The sequence below is a fragment of the Amblyomma americanum genome, chromosome 8 (assembly GCF_052857255.1).
Source record: "Amblyomma americanum isolate KBUSLIRL-KWMA chromosome 8, ASM5285725v1, whole genome shotgun sequence".
Classification (NCBI taxonomy): domain Eukaryota; kingdom Metazoa; phylum Arthropoda; class Arachnida; order Ixodida; family Ixodidae; genus Amblyomma; species Amblyomma americanum.
Genome location: NC_135504.1, coordinates 69,695,364 through 69,712,331, shown reverse-complemented (window position 1 = coordinate 69,712,331; position 16,968 = coordinate 69,695,364). Strand labels below are relative to the sequence as shown.

Below are 16,968 nucleotides of genomic sequence, written 5' to 3'. Positions count from 1 at the left end.
ATATTACTGTGCGCGCTCTTCTTTTGGGCAGTTGAAATCACGGGTTTGAAGGGATTATCCTCCCCCCCCCCCCCCCACCTCTTTCTCGGCCCACGAGGAGTGTGACGCATACCACGTGAAACGTCACTCCTTTCGTCCTGACGCGTACCGTCATCACCACGAGAATCACCAGTACTGTCATCTCACCGTCGTGCAAGACGATTCCAGACGAAGGCGAAGGCCTCCCCCCAGTGATTCCTCAGTTTTTCGATAATAACCACTTCCGAAACTTTTCAAAAGGCCCCGTGCACTATGTATTGAAATCCGGTGGTCTGATTGGGCCGAGGGACGGCGTTTAGCAGACAGTGGCGACACACCGTGGTGTTCAGACGAGCGCCCTAACCACTGAGCCACCGCGGCGGGTATCAAAGAATTCTGATTCGTGACATATTGAGTGGAAGACGTATAGGGCAGCATGGACATAATGACCTAACAACCACCGTTGAAGGCGTTCAACCGTGCCGGCTCTCTCTCTCTCTCTCGGAGGGAGAAATGGCGGGCTTGTAGCTCGTTTGTGAGCGCACACGCTCGCGGGCTTCTGTAAAAACGGTCGCAGGAGGTGACCGAATTTCGAACCGGAGTTTTTCGTAACTGGCTTCGTAGCTGGCATAATTCCCGAGGCGGAGCTGCAGTAGCGTCACTTTTTCCCCGAAGGAGCGATTTAGTTTTCTTCTTCTTTTTAGCTCGATAAGCACGAACTAGCTTTAGGGCTTCGGCGATCGGTTTAACAGAGGCCGTTGAAAGGAGCAGTCGTTTTGCTCTGAGCGGAATTCGTCCAAGCCTGTCGGCGTTGCACAACATGGCTGCCGAAGTAGTTCGTGTAAACCGGAGTTTCCACCCATCCAGGCTGGTGGGTTGTAGAACACGTTGCGTTAGCGGGTCCGGGGCGCCGTGTTGCGAGGTTGGTTGATACTGACGTCATATATACAGTGGGAGCCTGGTTAGGCAGGCAGGCACCTGGGACATTGCGAAAACTCTGCGAGTTTTTATCTGAACCGCTTATCGCAGCCTGCTTGGACATGCGACGTGTTGCAAATGCCTCCAAATTATATGCAGCGGTCTCTAATTTATTCAAAGTCGCTTAATTCGAACTTCCGGTTTATCCGAACTGTCTCCTAACTTTTGGATAATTGGAAAAAAAAAATTTAGTTTGAATTGTCTATATACTCGGCTGCGATTACTCTACCTTTTTCGCATGGCCGCTCTGCGCATGCGTGCCTCTATTCTGTCAGCTCCACTGTTTGAAATGCCGCGAGCTCCTACTGCGCATGCGCAATGCATGGTAGTAGCAGGCGCACGCGACAGATGGCGGTAGTTGTCAAGCGCACACTTGCCACTTCGCAGGCGCACGCAGTTGGCGTTTCCTGGAACCGGATCGCGCTGACGTCTGCCGCGTGCGTCTGTTTTCAACCAGTAGCAGGCGAATTTTCGCCACTCCCCAGAGGGCGCCACATTTTGTGAAAAAAGGCGGATTGTCGGCTACCTCTGTGCTCCGACTGCGAGTCAGTGAGGTCAAGGTGGTGGTCCCGTGGCCGGGTTTTGGAGAACTTGCCCGTTTCGCGGGGGCTTTTGGATGGTGGCGGGATTTTGCCTCTTTTTCTCGACCGCGGCTTTTCTCTATTTCCTGCAACGTATGCGAGCTGAGACTATAACTAGTTGAAATGAAGGAGGTGTCAGGGACTCGGGCGCTCTATGCTGCCGAGCACGAAAGGTCGCGGAGTCGAACCCCGGCCAGCCGCTTCGGTCGACGCCATTGTCTGGAGGGCGTCCTTTGAGGGGCACCCGCCGCTTCGTCCTTGATTGTATCCGACTGTAGACCGCTGTGCCGACTGCCGGTGCGGGCTGAGCACTGTTATTTTCCTTTCTTTTCACTGCACAGTTTAACCTTACGTGGTACATACAGTGGCTCTGACGCGCAAAATTTACGACTGGATTGCTAAATGTGCAAAAAAAAAATTGGAAGCTCCCAAACGATGGTTCGTGTTCCGTTAAATCACACGCGTACTGCTCATCTGTGGCATTTTTAGTATGTACCTATGTTTCCGTAATAACAAAGTACACGCATTCGTTTTACTGCCTCAAAGCCATTCCCGAGGTGCGGTGTAACTCAGGGGGGAATCGTGGCATGCATACGTAATGCTTTCTCGTTCGTTTTGACGCGTGCTCGATTTTCCGACAGGGCAGGCGTTTTTTTTATTACTTTTCTGTGTTTCTTCAGCAGCGTGAAATGTATAGTGCTGTTGGGGTTTCGGAAGGGGGGGGGGGGGGGACAGAGCGAACATAAAGTTTGCCCCGGTTATAACATGTGTGTGCACGCACGCGCTCGTGCACTTTGCACCACGAAGGATGTACAATTTATGCTCTACACCTGTGCGTGGCCGTCGTCGCCTTCGAGGTGTGCGTGCGTGCGGGTCCGCATATTTTTCCAGAGCCGTGTGCACGACGAAGCGCGAAAGGCGGGAGGTCGCGCGTGTGGTGTGGTATAGGGTCTTCTTCCCACCACCACCTGTGCTTCCTGCGGCGGCGTTTCCGTTTTTGGAACCGCGCGCGTTCCCGTATATATGCGGGGCTGCCGGCAGAGCACGCACGCGTCGCCCCATACCGGGACCTCCTCCGCCGCGACCGGCTTCTTCCGGTCGCGTGCGTAACGCCGGTGGCGACGGAGGGAGGGGGGAAAGACAAAAGGAAGGAAATGAAGAACGAAAGAAGACCCGCATAGCAGGGAGGAGGTGTGTGCTGCTGGGGCTGCTTGCCGGAAGCGATGGTATGCGCGCCCGGGTTCTTTTTTTTTTACCTCCTGTGCCCCTCCCCCCTCTCTAAAAATGGCACAGTTGTGTTTGTAAGTAGAAAACATTTTGTTGGTCGACTTGGCTCTTCGCGGATAGGTTAGAAAAAAAAAATTCTAGCGAACTGCCTGCGAACGCCATCCCTTGTGTCTCTTTGTTAAGTCCTTGTTGCTTAAATTATTTAAACTGCACATTTTTGTGTGTGTGCGGCCTAACAAACGTCTAACTAGACAGTCTGTAGAGCGTCTGTGTACGTAGACTCTGCGTTGAAATTTTGAGGGGGTGCGTTCTTCCACCGCTTGTGTATCTGCACCGCTGATTAGGCAGGCGGCATGCAGCCCCGCGTGTGATTTTTTTGTTATCAGCAGAGCAGCTGTATAGTTGTTCAGACACACCTAAAATGAGCATTGAAACTACAAAAAGACGTATGGAACTATTCGCGACAAAGATCCTGGACACAGGGCCTATACCACAACTCTCGATAGCCGTAACGTGTGGGAATATGGATGTAGGAGTGACCTCTTATAGAATTGAGCCCGTTTAAACGAAGTATAATTGAGACTCAAGAAGCAGTGAAGAGTCACGATATGGACATATGAAGACTATACCGAAATTGCGTAATTAATCACCTGGGATGGTAGATATTTTTTGGCGGTAAAATTTGTGCATGTTCCTCGAAAAAAACCTGAAAATTCGAACATTTTCTTCCCGCTGAGTGATAAATCGCCTAGGTTAATCTGCAGCTGTCCACTACTAATCATCCTTTCTCGCAGCCCACAGTTACTTTGGCCCGTAAATATTCAGTTTTATGAAAATCCAACTACTAGCCTTTCTTGCTCTGTTTTCCTGTTCGCGATTCCTGTCTATTACGTGCAGCAAGCTTGTGGAAAGTGTATCCCAGACACAAGCCGACAGTGTCTGGTGACCACGAATTTTACTTAGAAGAGGTCTTGCTGAGCCATGAGGGAACGGAGCCGTCGGCAAGCCCCGACGATGCACCGGCGGGTACGATCCCGGCCGCGGTGGTCGAATTTAGATGGAGGCGAAATTCGATAGAGGCCCGTGTACTGTGCGATGTCAGTGCACATTAAAGAACCCCAGGTGGTCGAAGTTTCCGGAGCGCTCCACTACGGCGTCCCTCATAGCCTGAGTCGCTTTGGGACGTTAAACCCTCATAAGCCAAGCCAGTCTCCGCTATCCTATATGTGCCTCACGCGACCTCAACGTTGTCTCAACTCATCTGTGACGTCGGAGGCACCGTTCGACTGTGCCTAAACCGAAACAATGCACGAGAGAAGAAATTGCAATATAAGATATACTACCCCCCATGGTCTGAGCGTAGTGGTCGGTATTCCTCGTGGTGATCGATATCTACTAATATCTTTCGTGCCATTCCAAATAAGAAACACGCAACCAAAAGTATGGTATCTCTACGTTAACTCTGATCGGCTGCTGGAACTGGTGTTTGGTACAGCTGAAGCCGCCTACGTAGCGCGGCTTGGTAATGTTGACGTGGCGGAGCGCATGGTTTTCGTAAAAATGGCGAATTGTTAATCGTGGTGTGTGGCGTCCCGCATCGGCTATGAGATAGGCCGCAGTGGAGGGCTCCGGGTGAATTTAGAGCAGCTGGGGTATTAATAATATAATAATTGGTTTTAGAGGAAAGGAAATGGCGCAGTATCTCTCTCACATATCGGCGGACACCTGAACCGCGCCGTAAGGGAAGGGATAAGGAAGGGACTGAGAGAACAAAGGAAGAAAGAGGAGGGCTCCGGAATAATTTCGACCACCTGGGGATCTTTAACGTGCACTGACATCGCGCAGTACACGGCCTCCTTAGCGTTTTCCCTCCATAAAAACGGAGCCGCCGCGGTCGGGTTCGAGCCCGGGAACTCCGGATCAGTAGCCGAGCGCACTAACCACTGAGCCACCGCGGCGGGGCAGCTGGGGTTCCCTAATTGCATTTCGCCCCCATTTGAAACACGACCGCCGCGGCCGGGATAGAACCTGCGGCCTTAATTGGGATTAGCAGCCTAATGCCAAAGTCACCGAGTCACTCATTAAAGCTGCGAACTGGGCGAGTTGGTATTGATTCATATTTGAACAGCGCAATAAAACAACGGGACACAACGAAGAAAGGACACCACAAGCGCTGACTCGCAACTAGATTTTAATTCACGTCCAAGCATCTTAAATACTAAGAACGCCAAACAAGGTATGTCGGTATGTCGATGATTATATTGTTTTTGTTAAGAAGGGTTACTTGACGCGTAGCGTGGTAGATGTACTGAAGGTTTTCAGAGAATGCGCGATGGGACTAACTTTCACGACTGAACTTCCTAAACAAGATGTACTTCAATTTCTGGACTTAAGACTGTTGTTGGAAGAGCGTCATTTGTGTTGGGAATATTTCCCTCGCTCTACCAAGTCTTTTCTAAATTACCAATCAAGCCACACAAAACTGGTAAAAAATGGCATTGTTTTTTCTAGCCTGAAATCTGCCATGAACAAGTCATGTCTTGAAAGAATCAATGAAAGTATTTTGCGTCAAGTTGGCCGATTAAAATCTAGTGGTTACCCTTCTCATGTGATTTCCAGGGAATGCGATAAGCTTCTTAGATGGATCAAGAGCGGGGATAAGCCAAAAAGGGAAAAAAAGAAGTTTGTGGTGGTGCCTTACACGCATGGTGTGGGACATGGTTTGAAGAATGTTGCGGCGAGATACGATGTTGATGTGGTCTTTTCAGCGCCTAAAAAACTTAGAGGTGTTTGCAGGCAGGTGGAAGAGAAGGCTAAGGCAACAACCGCGAAGAAAAAGACTGGGGGTTGTCAGACCAACCATAAGAACCCTTTTGTGCCCTGTAATGTGGGGGTTGTCTACAGGATTCCGTGCACTTGCGGGTTGAGTTATATTGGCCAGACAGGACGTTGCATCAACGCTCGTCTTAGTGAGCACCACAGGTCCCGAGGTAATGGGTCTTCTTGTAACCTTGCCCGCCACTGGAGAGAAGGTACTTGCACCCCTCTGTTGTCTAACACCGTCATCCTAGGAAAACATAATGACAGCCTAACGCGGGAAATTTTGGAGGCTTTTCACATCCGCTTGGAACCTGATAGCTGTATTAGTGATCCTTCTGTCACACTAACTGATAAAGAGATGATGTTTTTATCCGGTCAAGATGTGTAGTCTCGCGCTCGTGCTGATTGTCACCTTTGTGGGCATGATTAGCAGCTTTGTATCGTTTTTCTTTTGGTTTTTCCCTCTTGTTTGTGTTTGGCGTTCTTAGTATTTAAGATGCTTGGACGTGAATTAAAATCTAGTTGCGAGTCAGCGCTTGTGGTGTCCTTTCTTCGTTGTGTCCCGTTGTTTTATTGCGCTGTTCAAATATGAATCACCGAGTCACGTACCGCGGTATTGAAGAGGTTTGCCGAATTGTGTACAAGGCGCATTGCTGCGCACGCGCAGTGGAAAGTGCTTGCTTCCGCTTCCGGCGGCCTCGGGCTTGCAACGGCAACGAGTTGCGTACGGCTCTGCTAGGGTTTGGAGTTTAGCCCGCTAAAACTCTCTAACCGGGTGTTTTAGGGGAGGAAAACGCTGGAGGAGGCAGCTGGAATTTTCTGGCGTGAAAACTGCAAAGAGAGTTTGCTCTTCACGAGTTCGAGTGAGTCGCGGGGGAACGCATATGGGAATTTTTTGTGTCTTTATTTCGTGAACTGAATAACCCTCCTTTATCCCATTCCCTTACGGCGCGGTTCAGGTGTCCAAAGATATATATGAGACAGATACTGCGCCATTTCCTTTCCCCCAAAACCAATTATTATTATTATTATTATAACTGTGCAGCCTGTCAGTACAAGTTGTTCCGCAACATCTGCGGCCGTAATGGAAATTCACTTCGCGTTGATTTTTGCGCAGCTTTGAATGATGCGCCATGGATGTTGTTGACGTCCCATCGGTTTCGACATACCGTCTGCCAAAAGTGGTCATGCAGCAGGCTGCGTGGTTTGCTCCTCAGTCGTATATAGATGAGAGACCGCAGCGGTGGCTAAGTGGTTGAGCATCCTCCTCGCAGGCGGGAGGTGCGGGGTTCGATCCCCAGTGCCGCCGGGTACCCACCGGGGATACAATGGGTACAAGCTTTCCCCTTGTCTGGTGCTCGGCTTCTTTAGGGTGAAATGCTTGGTAAATGGGTCTTTGACCCCACCTTGAGAAATGGAGACTACCTTGTGCCATGGCGCTCTTTGGACATAGATGCCCTTGCGGCATAAAAATCCCTAATCATAATCATATACAGATGAGCAACCATGCCACTGTGTAAGTATAAGGAAGACCCTTCTGCTCACTTTACAAGACCTTTTAATCTTTAGCGAAGCCGTGAGGACTTCACTGAGCAAACCATGCCTGAGGTTTGTTACGTTTGGCGAAGATGGTAGGACGGCCCCTAGATTACCTGCATTGGCGCGTGTCGATTCACTGGACGACCGAAGTAAACCGTTGGAATTGCAGGGTATGTCCGACGAACGTCCGAATATTTGTTGCCAGGCATTCTTCGATCTTGGACGAAAATTAGTGGTCTAGTGAGTGCCACATCGCTTGACTATGTCGTGGTATACGACGATCGGACTCGCATGGCTTCCGTGTGCTCTGCGCACCTACTTCTTTGGCTGTTCGTGGCGATCGGACTGCGTACAGTCATATACAACTCATGAACGAAACGGCTTTTCCCCCGTCAAAGAACCCCCCTTCCAGTTAACGGCGTCGGCCGATTCTCATGACCCTGCTGGTGTCACGATGCAGGGAGTGGTAGGTGAAATGGGATAGTCCCCTCCGTGCATCGTCTCGCTAGCAGGTTCATCTAGTGAAAAATGTATATAGGTTTGAATGGGTCAGCAAATAGGATATGACACATTTTGTTTGGCTTTATAGGATGGACGTCCCAAAACGGCTCAGTCTATGAGGGACTCCGTAGTGGAGGGCTCCGGATAATTTCGACCACCTGGGGTTTTTAACGAGCACTAACAATGCACAGTACACGGACCTTTCACATTTTTCCTCCATCGAAGTGCTACCGTAGCGGGTGGGTTCGAACCCACGACTTGCATGCACTGTATGATGTGAGTTCACGGTAATTAACCACGGGTAATCGAAGTTATACGGAGCCCTCCACCAAGGAGTCTCTCAAAGGCTGAACCGCTTTGGAATCTTCATCCTGTAATGTTAAACGAAATGTGCCACAACCCTATTTGTCGACCTATTCAAACCTGTACACATTTTTCAATATATGGCCATTGGCTGGAAGGGAAAATTCCGCTTCGCTATTGAGTTGTATCCGACCGTAGCCGAGTGCAGTTTGTCGGAATAAGACAACACAGCGCCTTGCTTTCTTGCAATCTCGGTCGGGATTACATAGTTGTAGCGCTATCCTGCTGTCGGTTGATGCCAGCACCGCGCATGCCTCGTCTTTTTCGTGCGGCTCGTGCGTAACCGCATGCAGCCCTGCGTGCACCTGTGCGGGTCCTGTTGTCGTCGGCGAGGATCAGTGCCGCGTCGTCGGCGTTGCGGCTCGTGGGAAGAAGCCCCGTGTGCGTTCCGCATGTGCACGTGAGGAAGCGCAGCGCCGGTGGTGGGAAGCCCCCAGAAGTGGCGAAATTCCGCACCGAAGAGGGGGAGGAAGGGGGAGCGGCTGTGTCGCGCGTGCACCGCGGGCGTGACCGATGACCCAGTGCACGTCCGCTGTCACGGGGCTTCCGCAAGTACAAAGAACGCGCTGTGGCGGCTTGTAAGCGCGGAAGTGCGCAGATAAAGGAAGAAATAAGAGTATTTGGAACGGACGCGGTGGGGGGTGGTTGCACTGCGGCGTCGCGGAACTGGCTGCCTGCCTGCCTATCTGCTCGTTAGCGTAATGCGCAAGGACGGACACGGTTGGTAATGGAGCGGCGGCTCCCCCGGAACGTGGGAATTTCGTATAAAGCGGGTCCTCGCATTATGCGGGTGTCTTTGTTTTTTCTGTGTGTGTGCCTATTCGCTACTTCGTTTAAAGAAACATCCGAGTGGTTGTTGATCTTGGTTGTGTGTTTCTCGACTAAACTGCAAGAGGCGCTGCAGCTTTGCAAATGTAGCTTGCATATGCATATCACTCGGGCAATGCTAAGTTGGGCTTGTCGGCGTACCCTTCTGCCTGTGTCACTGGCAGGGAGCATGGATGAGTGGGTCAAGCACGAAGCTTCTCTGGGTTCTGGTGCGAGCAAAAAACTATTCTTTAGCGTATCAGTGTTGATTAAGTTGAAGACGAGAGTCGCTAATTTTGTTCAACCCAGAGATTACTGGTGGCCTCTTTGAAGGCCGCCATTTTGTGAAAAATAAGCATGTGAATGGTGACAAAAGGCAATGAACATTTTTGGAGTCAACATGGGTTTTATTTTCTGGATGGAGATGCTCAGTGTGCGGTATTTTTGTGTAGTGACCATCAGTGAGAGATACAGAAAGAACAAGCTAAGAGGCGTCAAGCAGTAGCTTGCGTATGAAAGATACATCCTCTTGGAATTTCAATGCACTGGACTGATAGCTCAGATGAGAATGCATTGGAGACTCACAAATTGTGGTTACTTGTATAATGGGGGTTTCTTTAATGAATGGTTGGAGCTAACTTGGTCAGGATTGAAGACTGTGTAGGAGCAGTAATGCTATTATATAAGTTGTTTCAGGGAAGCCAGCTGTTACTAATTTATAAAATTATGTTTTTTGAGGTAAAGAGAAGAATTTTCGCGGCATAGTAATACCAGTGTTGGCGGACGTGCGGTTTTCGAACGGCGCGAGAAACGCCCCAAATTTGTTGAGCCACGGCGGCGAGGGTAATCGCGTTTTGAAAATGATAAAAACTGATATGGCTATTGCTAATGGCCTGCTACAAGTCTCTAATTGCAATTAGGTGGCTATTGTCAACAGTTAAAAAGTTATCTATTCGTGTTTGGTCAACCACTTTACTAGTTAACATGATTTGCCCATTTTTTGACTTTCGGCAACACTGATATTGCTATGCCACAGAAAGCTTTTCTCTACTTCAACAATCCTGTTATTAAAAAGTGGTGGAATGTTTTTTAGTTGAAATTTCAATGGGTGGAATGATTTCCTTTTTTTGCATTAGTTTTGCTTTCTTTATGTCGAAGTTGTCACCTTGAAGAGGAGGCTCTAGTTATGGTAACGTGCTTCAAAGGAGGCTGGTGAAAGATTTTGAAGAGCCTTGTTTTGAGGGCACTGGCAAGGAAAATGATCCATTGTTAGCGTTGGACTCGCGGCTCGACATTTATTGCAGTTCGAGAACTGCGCGCCGGCAATACTTTTGGCGTTGCGCGTAAAGGTCCCACATGTGTACCAGTTGTTTCAATCTTTGACAAATGGTTTACATTGTGAAAACCTGAATTCTCAACTTTGTTTTCGTTGTTTTTCTTTGTTGCAGGCTACCCGGAAAGTGTCAACATGCGGCTACCTGTTTGTGGCTCCCGACTGGGACTTCTCACAAGCTGTCAACCGAACGAGGGTGAGTGGGCTGCAAAGTTATTTTCTGTCTTTACTTGTAAAGCGTGGATTGCATCTTTGATTTTTCTACAAAAGTTTGCACGATGTTGCGCAGTTAGTAGTATTTGCACTGGGGAAGGTGCTTATGCTACACCATGCTTTATGCATTTAGGGTGATCTATACTCCATTCCTGCTCTGCATTGTCAGTAGAAGAGTTGCTGCTTTTTAAAATTGAGCAGTAGCTGGCTTTGCAAAAAAAAAAAAAAGAACAGTCTCTTGTGGATTTCTTTGGTGTGCTTCCCAGGAAGCTTTTTTTTTTTTCATCTCATTGGCACCAGATTATTGGAAGTGTGTTCTGTTACAGTTTAGGGCAATTCATCATACTTTCATGTCTACACTGCAGTTCTCTGGGCCAAAAGAATGGTTGCGGCCATGTTTTGGAGTGCAGATTCTTCTGATGCACGAAACAGATAACACAACACACGTGCTGGACAGTGGCAGTAATTCGCTGCAAACTGCTTTCTTTCAGAGGTGGCAGAGGCGCTGGTTCGTCCTCTACGATGATGGAGAGCTGACGTATTCTGTGGATGAGCATGTGAGTGCAAATTCTAAAACAAAGGAATGTTGAATATGCATTCACATAATGTAACATGAATTAAGACGTTTGCTTTATCTATGAAGAGATGTGCAAGAGTGAATGTAAAAAGAAAATGTGTTCGAGGGTTCATTCACATGCCTCATTAATGTGTCTAATGGTCACGACACAATAATGGGTCATGTCATATGACCTTTCTCTTGGACGTCATTTCCTATAGATGATAGCCACAATATCTCGAAGGGGGGGGGGGGGGGGGGGGGGGGGTGGCTATAACAGCTGATGCTGCAGAAGTGCTTGTCATAACTGAGTCATTAGCTGCTTGGCAGTGGTAGTTATTACCTCTGATGCTACAAAGAATTCTTGGCCTTTTGATCAGTGCTTTGAACTGTTTGTAATTGTGATTGTTATTGTTGCTAGTAACTGACGGCATGAGATTTTTTTGCAGTTGTGTTATGTCCCTGATTTTACAAGTTAACAAGTAAACAAATATTTGTGTATGCTGCAGGATATAAGGACTTAGTTGTTGCAGCGTTTCACTGCAGCATACGTAGAGCTCTTCAGGAATTTCTGTTGCTAAATTCCAGTGCTGAAAAATATTTTCCAGTGCAGGGCTAGTTAATTCTGAATTTTTTCTTTTGCAAGCCTAGCTTTTACTCTGAGTACTATGTACAGTGGTTTATAGACGCAAGTTATCAAACCCCGAGTCATCAAAATTTGTCTGGAAGTATCCATTATGACATGCCCCATAGGTGATAGTCATGCTTTTGGTTGTAAAATGTTTTTGATCAATCGTTCAGCGGATTGATAAATCCATCAGTCACTCTGGCCTTCTGGCATGGGTGGTTGATGCTCACATCTGACATACTTTTCTCTTTACTTTTTAGCCGAATACAATCCCGCAGGCGGTGATTGACATGACCAAAGTGGTGGCCGTGACTAATGCTGAGGAGCTCACCGGAAACCAGTTCTCCATAGCCATCACCACTCCAGACAAGGTCCATTTCGTCAAGGGCACGGGTCGTGATGACAGCAAGTGGTACGTGCCTGCATCATGCAGATGGCACCATGCCTGTTTTACAACGTTTGACAGCTGAATTCTTTACTGCACTGTTCACTTGTCAGTGATCTTTTAGCATGGGCCGCTGTTGTGATGGCCGAGCTCAAAGAAAAGTCTGAAGAAATTTAAGTTTGTACAGAGACTGTTTGTTCAGGTAACTACAGCATATTCCTGCATATGTACTTTTGGCTTTTTTCTGTGCAAACGTCACTTGGAGAGCACATTTTGTGGTCAGTTGCATTAAAAGAAATAGTTAGGGGTTCGTAATTGCTGAATTTGCGTGGAAGAAATTGTAAGCAGGTGCCGTTTTCAGAGAGCCTGCGAGAAAGCGAATCCAGTTGTTGTGCGGCTGCCATCTGTCTGCCTGACAAATGCGCAACATTGTTACTGCTACCACTGATAATTCTATGCTTTGACACCGGATCTCAGCATTGATTTGTTTGGCCAGGGTACTTTTGTTGTATTTTGTGCAGGATGAGCGGGGTAGCAGCTTTAAATGCCCTCCCAAACAAAGTAAGCCTCAAAACTTAAGTCTACCTGTGAGGTTTGGGCAGGAACAAACTAGGGCACTATATAGTCTGATACGACTGAAGTCTGCAGTGGAGCTCCATCCACATTCAGAACCATCGCACTGAATTTTTCCACAACAAAAAAAGGAGTCCGTAGTTGAAACTTTGCTCGTTGCAGACGCAAGAAGCTAATCATAAGAAAAAGAGTCTAAGCTCTAGAATTTTGATGCCTGGCTTGTTTAACGCAGTCTAACATTAAACTGATTTCGTTTACTGTTGTGGTTGGCCAGCAGACTAATACAGGGCGCCGCGGACCGTGGCCCAGTGTTAACAACTGCTGTTTATTAAAGTTGCATCCTATTACGGGCTTGATGAATTTCTTTACACTGTCAGAACAGAGATGCAAATTTTTGTACGTGCACCACCGCATGAAGCTCAGGTTGGTTTCTGAGGAGGTGCTTACATCTAAGCATATTTTTCCTGAGCAGTATTTATCAGCAGTTTTTGAGAGCCTAAGGGCATCTTGGTTTGATCTCACTTGGTTCTGTGCAGGTGGTTCGACGCGCTGTCCCAGTTTCCGAGCAACATGGTGCGGAGCAAGAACAAGCACAATGCCTGCAATTTGGCACTTGCAAAATCCTCACCGGCTGTCAACATCCTGTCCTGCCAGGTAATACCTACACTGGTGGATGTTTGTTGTACTCTGTTGTACGTGCACAGACAAGTGCCAGAGTACAGTTAAATGATGACACTGTTCAATGAACAGATGATGTCTGTGGTATTGGCTCAAGGTGAATGGTTCTTCTAGAAATGCTACCAGAGACGCTAGTAGACACGCAACAGTGTCACTCTAGAAACCAGGAACACTGTAGAGGCACTACCAGTAACCGGAGAAACTACCAGAGATACTACCAGACTTCCAGACACACTACTGGAAAGGCTATCAGAGATACTACCAGACTGCCAGACACACTACCGGAGAGACTACCAGAGATGCTACCAGACTGCCAGGCACACTACCGGAGAGACTACCAGAGATGCTACCAGACTGCCAGGCATACTGTTGAGACACTCCAGAGATCAAGGACACTCCAGGGGCATTACCAGAGACATTATTGAGAGGCTTTAGAGCAGGGATCTCAAGCACTCTGGCCGCATGCCTTCATGTGGGGACCCCTGGCCCTAAGTATTTTAGCCTTTGTACCGAAAGTACCATTTCAATCTCTTGTCTTTGTTTTCATCCATACTACGCCACTTTGTCCACCGTTGTCCACACTCTGACACTGGCCGGTTGCTTACGTGTCTTACTTGCAAGTCAGCAAGTAGCCATACTTTCTGCACAAAAAGAGAGGAGTGGTTATTTTCACTACATCCGTGACTATGTTAGTTTGAGAGCCCTGCTTTAGAAACCATCCAGAGACTTCTGTAGGCACTCTGACCAGGTACCTAGGATGGGTTGATCTTCTGCCCTTGCATCTATGAACTAATCTGTTGGCCATGCTTTGTCCAGCAGGTCAAGAACGGGACTGATGAATGGGGGGAAAGCATGGCACCCTTGACTTTTTGTCTCTTGGTTGCCTTATTTCTAATTGTACTCCAGCCATTGTCTTGTGCCTCCACAGTAATCGCTGTTCCACCATAGCATGGCACAGTTTGGCATCAGCTTGCTCGGGAATCTTATATATACCACATATGCTAGAGAGATTGTTTTGTTTTTAAGAAACAGCCTTACTTGTGCACGCTCACCTCTAAGGTGGAAAGCAGAACAGCTTTCTGTACTGCAGAAAGAACTTTGCCCCCCCTTCTTTGTGAGCCAGTGAGAACAACTTTTAGTAACAAACTTGTCTCTCAGTAAAGGACAGTGTATTATATGCGAGAGCTCCGTATTTGGTCAATTTGGAGGCAAATTGGAGCAAAAGATGAGGCATGTTAGGACTGCGGCAGGGAATGAGCAACTAAGGTTAGCATTGCAGTATTCGTGCAGCCTTTTTCTTTTGCCCAGCACTTGCTGTGTTGCAATGGTATGGCATTGTTAACAAAACCCTATTGGCTCTAGATGCCTGTACCGACAAACTTACCAACGTGTATGGCTTTCACAAAACTTTGTGTGCACCGAGCTTATTTTGTCTGGTGTAGGCTAATAAGAGTGATAATGAAGCTTCCATCAACAGGGCATGTATTATCAGAATAAAATGAAAACAGGGTGACCTGGACACAAAACATAAACTCATAAAATATTAAGTGCTGAAGAAGAGATACAGGCAACCTCAGTTTACACTTTCATGCAGTAGTCTTAGTGCCATTGAAGTGAAGGCCAGGTGCACTTGTTTTCAGTCTTGAGAACTGAAACTTCCTCGTTTTGATGCTCCTGTTTCAGTTGTCTCACTCACATCTAACATCACGTGGCTGTGATAGAAGTTCTCTTAACAAACAACGTGTTCTGTGCTGTTATTGTAAATTATGAAAGAGAGCTTGAGCATTTGCTTTGCATGTATGTCACATTTCGCAGAGTAGGTGAGGGGCAGCATACCAGGTGTTTTAAGGGAATAGCAAATAAAAGAAATGCATTTGTGCAATTTTTTAAAGCATGTAAGCACCAAAATGGGTTATGCTAACAATTAGTCTTGTGTCTTGATGCCAGAACCAGTATGAAGACCGTGGGCTGGGAACCAGGGAGCCGTATCGCAACGGCACTGTCGAGACGCAGCCAACGCAGCAGCCGCTGGAACATCGCAGCAATGGCACCACGAACTCGGTCTCAACGAATAACCGTGAAGGTATGGATTTAATTGATCACTGTTGAGAGATATGCTTGGAAATATATGTGTATGGATGTGTGTGGCACATTTTGTTCTCACAAGTGCATTGCATGGCTAGCCTTGAATACCTGTTGGGACTAGCACATCTTCCTGGCATTGCTCAGAGGGGGACTTGCTTGGCATACAAAATCTGCCCTGATGTCTCGCATCTTGCTCTCAAGGGTGTGGAACGTACTGTACGTACTCTGCTACAGCTTTTTGTGGCAATGGAGCGGAAGCTATAGAGCTGAAACACAGCCTCTCTTCCTATGCAGTGAGGTATATACCCCATCTTGTAAGTTCCTTGCAGCAGTATGGAAGGCAGAGACCTCTTCAGCCAATCAGGAGAGTTTATGTTAAACTTGTTCCTTTGCGCCTCGTCGTCTGCATGTCATCTGCTTCTGGATTACACAGATATGGTTAGAAAAGAGTATAAATCAGAGATGTCAATGTACCATAAGCATATGCACGCTTGTATATACAAAATGCAAGCATTTGTCAGGATAATAATAATTGGTTTTTGTGGAAAGGAAATGGCGCAGTATCTGTCTCATATATTGTTGGACACCTGAACGGTAAGGGAAGGGATAAAGGAGGGAGTGAAAGAAAGGAAGAATGAGGTGCCGTAGTGGAGGGCTCCGGAATAATTTCGACCACCTGGGGATCTTTAACATGCACTGACATCCCACAGCACACGGGCGCCTTAGCGTTTTTCCTCCATAAAAACGCAGCCGCCGCGGTCGGGTTCGAACCCGGGAACTCCGGATCAGTAGTCGAGCGCCCTTTTGTCAGGATGTCAGGATGTTACACCATTTTTCACATTTGCACATTTAGTTCAGCATGTGCAAACTGAGATGCAACTACAAGCTTAGCATGGTGGCGCCATCTGGTTGTTTTTTGTCAGCAACCTCTTTAGGCATAGAAGCGGCAGAATGTGTCATTTTAAATAAAAATAAAGCAAATGTATTGCTCATATGATTTGTGATAGGCGAGATGAGACAAATCGAAAGCCCAGTGCCCCATTTAGGGCCAGTGAATGCGCTGAAAACAGCAGTTGCAATGACAATTCTCATTTCTTTGAAAATACTGCATATATTTTCGCATTTCTTTGAAAATAATTCATATTTTGAAATAGTACTTTGAAATACAGCATATTTTCACATTTATTTGAAAATACTGCATACTTTAAGCCTCGTGCATAGTTTCATCATGTACCGCAGTGCCCTTTGAGCTTCCCTTGTGATGCTGAATAAGAACGGCGGCACTATTAAAAAGAGAAATGGAGTGGTCTGTCATGATGTATGTGACGTGTTTCGTTTCACATTTTTCTCTGTGCAGTGCACGTCCCCCACAATGGAGTGCCGCTCTGCAGGCTTGACAGGTGAGCACATTTGGTCTGTTGTTTTGCACATGGCTCTTGCTTCACTAGATGCCTATAGTCACTCAGATTAGAGGCATGCTCGGTGTAAATGAGTTCTTCTTTTTGCTTTATCGTTCAGAGTTCATTCTTGGGCTTCAGTTTTGTACTAACCGCAGTGGTGGCTCATTGGTTATGGCGCTCAGCTGCCGATCCAAAAGACAAGGGTTCAATCCCGGCCACAGCGGTCGCATTTCAGTGGAAGTGATATGCTAGAGGCCCCTGTACTGTGCGATATCAACGCAAG

At 47.4% G+C, this 16,968-nt stretch overlaps 1 protein-coding gene across 1 annotated transcript in view; it reads left to right on the top strand.

The window, feature by feature from the left end:
* Positions 1-16,968, top strand: part of osp (myosin phosphatase Rho interacting protein outspread) — a 114,405-nt gene that overhangs the window by 60,562 nt on the left and 36,875 nt on the right. Inside the window, exons 2-7 of the mRNA XM_077635097.1 lie at positions 10,283-10,363; positions 10,872-10,937; positions 11,825-11,976; positions 13,059-13,176; positions 15,148-15,283; positions 16,643-16,685. Coding sequence (XP_077491223.1) covers positions 10,283-10,363; positions 10,872-10,937; positions 11,825-11,976; positions 13,059-13,176; positions 15,148-15,283; positions 16,643-16,685 — 596 coding nt within the window. The remainder of the gene's footprint in view (positions 1-10,282; positions 10,364-10,871; positions 10,938-11,824; positions 11,977-13,058; positions 13,177-15,147; positions 15,284-16,642; positions 16,686-16,968) is intronic.